Genomic DNA, 10,931 nt, shown 5'->3' on the forward strand with positions numbered 1-10,931 from the left:
CCACTAGTCTTTCTAGAAACAAAGTCCCTTTCTAGAAAGACCCCAGTCTTTGCCACAACTACCTTGTGCTGACTTGGAATGTAGAAGTAATATCCCTTAGTTTCCTTGGGATATCCAATGAAATAGCACTTGTCGGATTTGGGTCCTAATTTGTCTGAGACTTAACGTCTAACGTAAGCCTCACAACCCCAAATCCTCATGAAAGACACCTGGGCATCTCTCCTTGTCCATATCCTATATGGTGTCTTTATCACGACCTTGGATGGAACTCGGTTGAGTATAAAAGCTGCCGTGTCTAGAGCATAACCCCAAAGGTATGTCGGAAGATCTGTGTGACTCATCATAGATCGTACCATATCTAATAGAGTACGATTCTCCTTTCTGATACACCATTCCACTGTGGTGTTCCAGGAGGCGTGAGTTGGGATAAAATCCCACACTCAGCTAAGTAGTCACGAAACTTATGGCTTAAGTATTCACCACCTCGATCTGATCGAAGTATCTTAATACTCTTGCCAAGTTGGTTCTGTACTTCACTCTTGAATTCTTTGAACTTTTCAAAGGATTCAGACTTATGTGTCATCAAGTACACATAACCATATCTACTGAAGTCATCAGTAAACGTGATGAAGTACCTATAACCGCCTCTAGCAGCGACATTGAAAGGGCCACATACATCACTATGTATGAGTCCTAACAAATCAGTTGCTCTCTCGCTATGCCCACTAAAGGGGGTCTTGGTCATCTTGCCTCGTAGGCATGACTCGCATATCTCATATGATTCTAAATCAAATGAGTCCAGCAAACCATCCTTATGGAGCTGGGATAAGCGCTTGTCATTTATATGACCTAAGCGACAGTGCCAGAGGTAGGTTTGGTTCATATCGTTCGATTTGAACCTCTTGGTACTAACGTTATAGATAGGGCTCTCAAGGTCTAGAATATAGAGTCCGTTTATCAGAGGTGCACTACAATAGAACATATCGTTTAAATAGACAGAACAACATTTGTTTTTTATTATAAACGAAAATCCTTTCTTGTCCAAACAAGAAACTGAAATTATGTTCTTAGTCAAGGTAGGCACATAACAACAATCATCTAATTCTAGTACAAGCCCAGAGGGAAGAGATAGATGATAAGTTCCTACAGCAATAGCAGCAACTCGTGCTCCATTGCCTACTCGTAGGTCTATCTCACCCTTCGTCAATGCCCTGCTATTTCTCAGCACTTGTACATTAGAACAAATGTGCGAAGCACATCCGGTATCTAATACCCACGATGAAGAAATAGAGAGGTTGACTTCTATAACATGTATACCTGAAGTAGAAATCTTATTTCTCTTCTTCTTAAGATCTTCCAGGTATTCTTTGGAGTTCCTCTTCCAGTGCCTTGCTTGTCCTTGATATAGGTGACAAAGATGTTCAACCATATCGTAAGCACCATCAACTCATGTTGCTTCTGAAGCTCAGAGTTCATGGTCGCGAGCATAAGACAGGACACATCTAATGCGTTATCTTGATGCTTCTTGTAAGCATCTCGGTCTGCTCGCGTGGCAGTGGCAGGAGGAGCCTCCGGAATGGGCTGCTCCAGAATGTACAATTTACGTTCCTGAGTGAGAACTATTCTCAGGTTCCTGTACCAGTCCAGGAAATTTGCTCCGTTGAGCTTGTCCTTCTTAAGGACAGAACGCAGGGAGAAGGAATTCGTGTTCGACGTCATGGTTATCTACAACAGAAAATTTGCAGAAATAAATATCATATTCTTTAAAAATCATTTAATTAGGCTTTTAATTAAATGATGCTCCCACTTAATTCTATAATTCTTGTGGGACAAGATCCACATCATACTAACCCTTGAGTTAGCTTTGGCTAATACGCCCAAGTCTTAGTATGATCGGTAGGTAACGATTACCAATTACATCTCTATGCAACTCTTGTTTATAGGATCAAAATCCATATTTATATTAAAACTCGAGTTAGCTTTGGCTAATACGCCCGAGAATTAATATAAACGTGATTTTGTCCTACCTTTCCAACTATTGGAAGAATGCCTATAGTTGACTCGATCCAACCGAGTAACTATGAATACTCAATCTAATTGAGTTTGTATTCACCCATGCGTTGATAGACGGGACCAAGATTGTCCCTCCGTACCCTACCAAGATAATATGTATTGCTCTGCTTTGGCAGATTCAACAATACATGTGATCGAAGTAGTGATAGGTATCACGGCACGGTTAGGCATTAGAGTTGAGTCGATTGAGATCTAATTCTAATCGAAAGGGATGCATCTTGTGCACGACTTAGATCTAATCTAATCGCAAGGGTGCATCATGTGCACGACTTAGATCTAATCTAATCGTAAGGCACTAATTAATTAACTACTTATTAAATATGCATCACATACACAAGCAATTAATTAATCTATTTGTGATTTAGTCATGGCCCTACTACGATCTTCTCAAGCCAATGAGAAGATCGATTGGTCAACCTAGGGTCAACAGCTTCTTCAAGCTCCTCCCTTTGACCACCTTGTGTTGCTCGTGCCCGCCTCGGAACTCCCTCTCGTGTGGACCCTCCACCGCTCCAATTTGTACATTACAATTTGAAACTCGAGTTACATTCGAGTCTAAATCTAATTTACAACAAGAAAATAAGAGAAGGCACGACGCGCAGGTCGCGAATATAATACAACACTCGCAAACACATGACGACACGTAGGCCGTATTATGAATTACAACACAATGTCCAATCAAATTGGGTCTTTGGGCCATGACTATCACAAATTTAATATATAATCAAAATTATATATTTTCATAATTTTCTATAATTTTAAAATTAATTTTTACAATTTTTACGAGTAAAATTTCCCGGCGGTCCCGTTTAGCGGTTTCGGGCGCAATCGCGGAACGGATCCCCTTGCGGGGCCCAGGGGCAACGCCCCTACCCGTGATCTAACCATCGCGAGGGTTCCTTTGCGATCCAACAGCACCTAAACCCGCTGTCCCAAAACGATTTGGGTCGAGACATTGCCGTTTCGGAAAAATCTTCCCGGCGGGTTCGTTTTTAGCGATTTCGGGTGCAATCGCGGAGCAAATTCCCTTGCGGGGTTAGGGGAAATGCCCCTACCCATGATCTAACCATCGTGAGTTGCTCGTTTGCGATCTAATGGCACCCAAGCCCGCTGTCCCAAATGGATTTGGGGCGAAACGAAGCCGTCTTGGAAAAATCTTTCCGGTAGCCGAAACCTACAAGTGCCGAGACACTTGTGCTTCGCTTCTACGGAAAAATTACCCATAAAAAATTAAATTTACAGAAAATTCACAGAATGTTTAGTTTTTCATAAAACCAAAAATAAAAACTCGTATTCGCCTTGCACGTGGCTCTGATACCACTGTTGGATTCTTCGGGCCGCGAAAACCGCTTTTCGCGTCGCGGAAACCCCGAATCACCCATAGCCATGGATCCGTGCATGGTAAAAATTTCGAAAAACCAAATACGAGTTTAGAAATCTTTAGATCTACTCCTAGATCTACATGTTAAGAAATTTATACCTTCGATGCGTGCCCTTTCGTAATCCCGCTCGTCTAAAGGCGCCGGATCTTGAGAGTGTCAACGTAGACACTCCTCTAATGATATCCACACGAACAAGGAGTGTCTCTCACACTCAAGGATGGAGAAGAGAACTCCAAGTGTGCTAGCACTTTCTAGAGCTCTCGGATAGGATTTAAATGGAGGGAAAAAGAAAGAAGAAAGGAAACTCTTACACTCAAGAAGTAGTCTCCTCTTTTGTGACCTTCACCCTTTCTTTCTTCTCTTGGAATGCAACTCAACCACCTTCTCTCCCTTCTTGGAACCCACGACCAAAAGAGAGGAAAAAAGCAAGAGAGAGCTAAGGAGGAAGAAGATGGAATCAATGAGAATGAATTGCATTCACTCTCCTTCATGTGTGTGTAACCCCCTTCCCATTTAATGTGGCCATTAAAGAGGGGATTTGTAACCTCCATGAGGTGGCACACACATGTGCAACCATGATGATGTGGAGCATCATCAATGGTCCACCTTATGCCAACTCACAAATGAGGTGGCAAATGGTCAAGTCAAAATTGACCTTTGATCTTCCTTCTCAAATCAAGTCAAACTTGACCAAATCTCTCTCATGGTTGATCTAATCTAACCATTTGATTCAAGCCAACTTAATATAATGAATCTAATTCATTTAATTAAATTGATTCAATGAGTCATAATCCAAATTAGACTCATTGAACACATGAATCAACTTGAGTCCAACTCAATTAGCCCAATTTGGATTACTCTTAATCCAATTTGGTTCATCACATGAACCTAATCCAATTGGTTCATCACATGAACCTAATCCAATTGGTTCATCATATGAACCTAATCTCCATCCACTTGTTCTTTGTGTGTGACCCAATAGGTTCTTGTAACGTTGGCAATGTTTCTAAACTCCTTTAGAAACATAAGCAATGAGCGGCATCTAGCAATACATCATTGCTACCCAAGTTACAAGAAATGTCGAGATCCAACATCACCTTGTGACTACTAATTGTGACTCCTCACAATATGTGACATTGTCCTTCTATCCTTGACATCTAGATTGATCAATGTGAGGCATAGACCGTGTCATCCTCTAATCAATCTAAATCTTGTACTCCAAGTAGACTCACTCGATCAAATGAGCTCAGCATCTAATGTTGACTCATTTGGGCATGGCCATGCACTTCGTGGTCTAACTCTATCAAGAATACTGATGTCGCTCCTGTCATATGGGAGGGATAGATCCCATCTACATCACTCACATCCCTCTGCATAATTTGTTACATACCCAGTAATCGCCTTTATAGTCCACCCTGTTACGGGTGACGTTTGACGAAACCAAAGTACATAACTCCTTATGTAGGGATCCATGGTGACTTCAGGTCAAAGGACTAATAGTCATACTAATAGCCACATGAGAAAGTATATGACACTCATATAACGATCCATGATACTTTCTCATGGTGGGTCATTCAGTATACATTCTCTAATGCATACCCATGTGTCAGCTTGATATCTTTATATCCATGACTTGTGAGATCAAGTCATCGAGCTGACCTACATGCTAGTCTTATTGTATTAACATTGTCCCTGAATGTTAATACTCGACTAGGAATGATTTAGAGTAGTATTCCCTATATCATCTCACTATCGATTTAACCAATCGATTGATATAGGTAAGAACCTTCTACTCAAGGACATTACTATACTTATTTTATTTGGCACTAATACAAACAAGCATAATAACCAAAACCAAATTCCTTAATATATATACAAGAATATGATATACATGAGTCCATACAATCATCAAATGATTGGCTCTAGGGCTCTAACTAACAAAGGCACTACAATCTTTCATAGGCTCTGTTGTTAGATCCATGGTGCCTATTAACATAAAGTCATGGCCCACTGTTCCAGAGAACATGAAACAGAAAGTGTGGGAAGAAATATCGGAGAGTATAATCCAATAATACACTTCCTTATGAGATTGCTTATGTTTTTTTTCATTGTGATTTTTTCAATATACAAACTGATAGCAATTACTGCTGTGTGTTACAAAATGTCTTCGACTTAGCACCTCAAAGCGAGGCGGCAGTGATGAGTTAAGCAGGCCAGAAATGGAGAGACTTCAAAAACAAACTCAACAGTAGGTTTGTCTGGCCATATAGAGATAATCCTGAAAAACTGAGGTCACCACCGGAGCAGTATCAGATCCCATCTGCAATTTGGAAAGCTTTTGTCGATGAGAGGCTACATCCATCTTGGGAGGTACTTGATGATATTATCATGTTATATTTAAATTATTATATGCACCAAGATTTAAAACATTTAGGGCATTTAATTAACAAAATGAAGTTCTGTACAGCGGGAATATATATAATAAGTTCATCATACTCCATCCTATTGTTTTTAAATTCTAGCCATTCTTCTATAAATATTCTTTTTTTTTTACGTGACATAGGTCACTCATGAAAAACAAAAGGAACGGGCGAGCAATTGCAAGTATCTTCACAAAATTTCTCGCAAAGGTTACATTGGATTGAAGACTGAATTGGTAATCCATGGAACATTATATTATCCTTTTCATGTAGTACGTCATGTTTTAAATGATCATTTTTTGGAATTGTAGAGGCAGAGAAAAATATTCAGGGAGGATGAGGAAGTTGATAGGTCATTCCTTTGGCGTAAGGCCCGCGAAGACAAATCCGGAAACATCACAAATACAGAGACTGCTGAAGTTGCTGAAAAAATTGTATTATTTTAGTTTTATTTCGAGTTCATTCATAATAAGTGAAAAAAGTGTCTTCATTGGATATTTAATGTTACCTCCATATTTTTAGGACGATTTGTTGGACAAAAAAAGAGGGGAGAGTTCATATCTTCTGGAAGCAATGACGTATTAACTACTGCATTAGGGAGCCAAGAACCTTACGGAAGGGTTAGAGGTGTAGGGGGATTTGTGAAGCCCCAAGTCTACTTCAAAACTCCAAGGAAGAAGAGGGAGTTGGTGTCAAAGGCTTTGGCTGAAAACTTCAAAGAGCAAGCGGAGGAAACAAAGAGTTTGAAAGCTAAAGTTGAAAAACTGAAGGCTCTTCTTGCTCGATTTATGCCAGAAACAAGTGATTGAGTTTCTGAACGTGTAGCATCTAACAAGTCATCGCACATGGCAGTTCAAATATTGGAAGATGATGTGGAAGTTTTTGAATGCAACAATTCATTCAATGAGGTTTTGTATTATATTTGGTACATTAAATTTGTTTCCTAGCTTCAGATATTAAAAGATAATATCTTATTGTTCAGGGGAAAAAATGTCATTTGGCTCTGAAGAATAAGGGGAATGTGGTGGCATATGGCACGATAGTATCCGACGGAGGCCCAAACACTACAAGAAAAATTGGATTTAACCACACCTAATTGACAACAGTTTTTCAAGGAATTGTTGTCTTTTTTCCATTTAACAACAGTTTTATTGAAAACTGTTGTTATTCACCATAATGTTTTTTAAATAACAACAGTTTTTCAAAACACTATTGTCTAATGTGTGTCAAAGACAACGATTTTAAAAAACTATTGTCTTTTAGTGTTGCTTATGTGATAATATACAACAGTTTTATTAAACTGTTGTCTATTGAATGTTGTTGAATCCTAAAAACACAACAATTTTTTTAACTTCATGAAAAAAAACTAAAACCCACTTCTCTGTAACTCTTCAAACGAACCAAAACCTATCTCTGACTCCTCCTTCGCGACTCCTCCGCGAAAGACGCTCCTCCTCCAAATTTGACTTTATTTGGAGGTCAAATGATGGAGATCAAGTAGAATTAATATGAGCCGTTGATCCAGATCAAGAGAAATCTTCCTCCTTCATTCAGATCTAAGCCATCCAACCTTCCATCCAGATTTGAAGCTACATGGACCATTGGATCGAAGCAAGAAGGCAACTAGATCCGCACCACTCATCTCTTCATCAGCTAGATCAAATGGATCCATCTTCATCAAATCGGACGGCCCAGATTAAAGGAGGAGAAAACCATTCCCTTTCCTTTATTTCTTCGCACGGCATCAGTACCAGAACCCCCGATTCATCTCGCGCGGCTTCTCCTCGAGCTAGGGCTCGCGACGCCACCGCCCTTCCACTTCTTCTCCTTTACCAAAGGTGAAACAATCCTACTACATTTAACAACCTGTATTATCTTCTTTGTCAGGTTTTGTACCATTTCCAGGTTTGGGCATGGGACAACTGTTCGCTCTGTCCAAACTCTATTTACCAGGAGGGCTGCTGCAGATAGACATACTAGAATTGCGTGCTCGCAAGACAGCAATTGCGATACAAAGTTTTTTGATTTTATAGTTGTTGGTAGTGGTGTTGCTGGACTACGGTATGCCTTAGAAGTTTCAAAGTATGGATCTGTTGCTATAATTACTAAAGCTGAACCTCAGGCGAGCAACACAAATTATGCTCAAGGTGGAGTTAGTGTTGTTTTGTGCCCTTCAGATTCCATAGAGAGCCACATGCAAGACACAACCATTGCTGGGGCTTATCTTTGTGATGAAGAGACTGTTAAAGTAAGCTTCCTTGGTGTTTCTAATTTCACAATTTTATTCTTGATTCACGCATATTGGTATCCTGTAGCTTTTTCTCTCTTGATGAAGTATGATCCACGTATGCTCATTGTGTATATTGTGATGGTATTTTAGTGGATAAGAATTTCGAAGCAGTGATCTGTGGCTTCTTTTTAATAGTAGATTATTAGTTATTACAAATATCTAAGAGGATTGTCCAATTACCTTCTAACATTGTCAACTCCAGGTTGTATGCACAGAGGGCCTAGATCGGGTAAAGGAATTAATTGCCATTGGTGCTTCATTTGATCACGGCGACGATGGGAAGTTACATCTAGCTAGGGAAGGGGGGCATTCTCATTGGTGCTTCACCTTACGACGGTCTTCTTCACTTCTTCCTACTGGGGTTCAGGCGGTAGAGGCAGAGGTTGGCGGCGGTTCATTCCAGCACCTCCATTACTTCCGTTCATCTTCCATCCGAGGGGGTTCCTTGGTGGAAGATAGTCCTTTTAAATGTATATTAATAGTCAAATTTCTTCTTCAGTATCTGCGCAACTAGGGTAACTGAATCCACACTCAGATTTTGCTGGCTCAGCTATGGAAGAAAAGGAAATTAAATAATGTATAAATATACATATGCCTAATTGACTAAACTTTTACTTTTTCTAGTAACTACTTTTGTTGAAGGTCACTGACTATGAGCTTATTCCCGGAGGGAGGAATATCAGAGTAATTGAGGAGACAAAGCATGAATATGTGGATCTTGTGGCTGAACACATTTTGACCACAACTATTCGTCCTCAGATCAATTCTTTTCTAGAAGGCTTCAATGAATTAGTGCCTAAGGAACTTATTTTAATATTCAATGACAAGGAACTTGAACTTCTTCTAAGTGGACTTCCAGAGATTGACCGTAAGTTTGTTTCTTGTTTAATTAAAAGTTAGAGTATTGTACTTCATTTAATTCATCTTGCATCATGCAGTTGATGATCTTCAAGCCAACACAGAGTATACTGGATATTCAGCTGCTTCTACTGTAATTCAGTGGTTTTGGGAAGTTGTTAAATCATTTAACAAGGAGGACATGGAGAGATTACTACAATTTGTTACTAGAACATCAAAGGTATATTATGACAGTTTTATTGTTTTTTTACTTGACTTTTCTTGATCTTTTGACAGGAGATACTACTGACACATAACTAGTTACTAACACAGGCAAAGAGAAAACCTAATTACACTTGAAAACAAAGCATCATATAGAAGTTGAAAATGAATGGCGCACGGTTATGCAGCACTGTTGAATAAATACAGCATAATAAAAAAAGATTTAGCAGACAAATGCATCTCTTCTTGTTGATTTTCAATGCACTTACACAATAGTATAGTAACATTTTGTTCCTAACAAGCAATTAAGGCCTTGCACGCATGGTGGGTTGAATAGTAAAGTTGGTTGACATGATTTATAATCTTTTGGATGTAATTCAGGTTCCCCTGGAGGGGTTTAAAGCATTACAGGGTATATCTGGTCCCCAGCAGTTTCAGATTCACAAGACATATGGTGCTCCTGAAAGACTGCCCTCTGCACATACCTGGTAATGCCTTGCCACCAATTGTAAAATTCTTTCAGGGGTATAATTATGTTCTACATCTTGGTGTTTTCCATTCCCTCCATTCAATTATATTTTATTGCATTTGATGCTTTCATGTTTCTCTTTACTTGAATCTTAACCAAACATTAATAACTTTCAATCAATGTGCAGTTTTAACCAACTAGATCTACCAGAATACTCTTCCAGGGAACAATTAGAAGAAAGGTTGTTGCTTGCTATCCATGAAGCTAGTGAAGGCTTTGGTTTTGGTTAGACCTTGTGGCAGTTGATAACATATGACTATTTTCTCTCTGCCATGTATAGGTCAGTTGCTTTCTTTGATCTCTCAAATATATTGTTAGCCTTAATTTTTAGGTTAACTAGCTTATTTTGTACCAAACATTAACTAACTGGTCTTTCAATTTTATAGCATGTCTATTTTATCATTTATTTTACCAATTGCTGATTTTGACCCATCAAATGCCTCTTTGAGTGAGGAGGATTTCTCTCGACCTGCCTAGGTGGGAGTATTGACTCACTACTCAGACTCAACCATTGGCTTAAAAGTTCTACTTGATAATCTCTCACCCTAACTTGAAAAACATTTCATTGGCAACAAGTCACCATATCACAATTTCCACTTAAGTCCTTGTCAATGCCCGGAAGTATGATGCATAAGCTAGGATCATTCTTAATCAAACAGCATGTAAAGTATAATGGTGACTCTATCAATCCCAACACCAAACCATTCTTTGTTAAGAAATTTAAGAGCCACCATATTGTTTCAAGAGGTTACCATTTATGTTACATAAATAACGCTTTTTGCACTTCTGTTAGATGACTATATCAAATGGTTTTTATGGTTATGTAACATTTATGCAATGTAATTAGAATCACGCGTACAGTTTAGTTTCTAATTTGTAATATATATCTTTTCGAATAGGTGTCCTCAAGAGTATTGGGAAGAATGCCGACAAGCTAAAAAAATGAAGAGACTTTAACAAATTAAGGAGCACTAGGAGCTGCAATCCCTCCTCTTCACTGACATCTAAGTAGAAAATCTTGTGTTATATTGTTCTACCTTTGTTTTAATAGTGTTATCATTTTGTTGGTTGCTTATGAAATTTTGTTGGTTGCTTATGAAATTTCTTCAGAATGTTATAAATATTATTTTTGAATGTTAGAAAATTGTATATTAAATTTTATTTTGAAATTTAGTATT

At 38.8% G+C, this 10,931-nt stretch overlaps 1 protein-coding gene across 1 annotated transcript; it reads left to right on the plus strand.

The window, feature by feature from the left end:
• Positions 1 to 9,204: 9,204 nt before the first annotated feature.
• LOC121982635 (E3 ubiquitin-protein ligase UPL1-like) lies at positions 9,205 to 10,024 on the plus strand. Its single transcript, XM_042535772.1, has 3 exons — positions 9,205 to 9,243; positions 9,606 to 9,712; positions 9,881 to 10,024. Exons 1-3 carry the CDS (start codon positions 9,205 to 9,207, stop codon positions 9,981 to 9,983), a joined length of 249 nt encoding a protein of 82 aa, XP_042391706.1. The 3' UTR covers positions 9,984 to 10,024.
• Positions 10,025 to 10,931: the final 907 nt, after the last annotated feature.

Source organism: Zingiber officinale, chromosome 5A (genome assembly GCF_018446385.1).
Source record: "Zingiber officinale cultivar Zhangliang chromosome 5A, Zo_v1.1, whole genome shotgun sequence".
Lineage (NCBI taxonomy): Eukaryota > Viridiplantae > Streptophyta > Magnoliopsida > Zingiberales > Zingiberaceae > Zingiber > Zingiber officinale.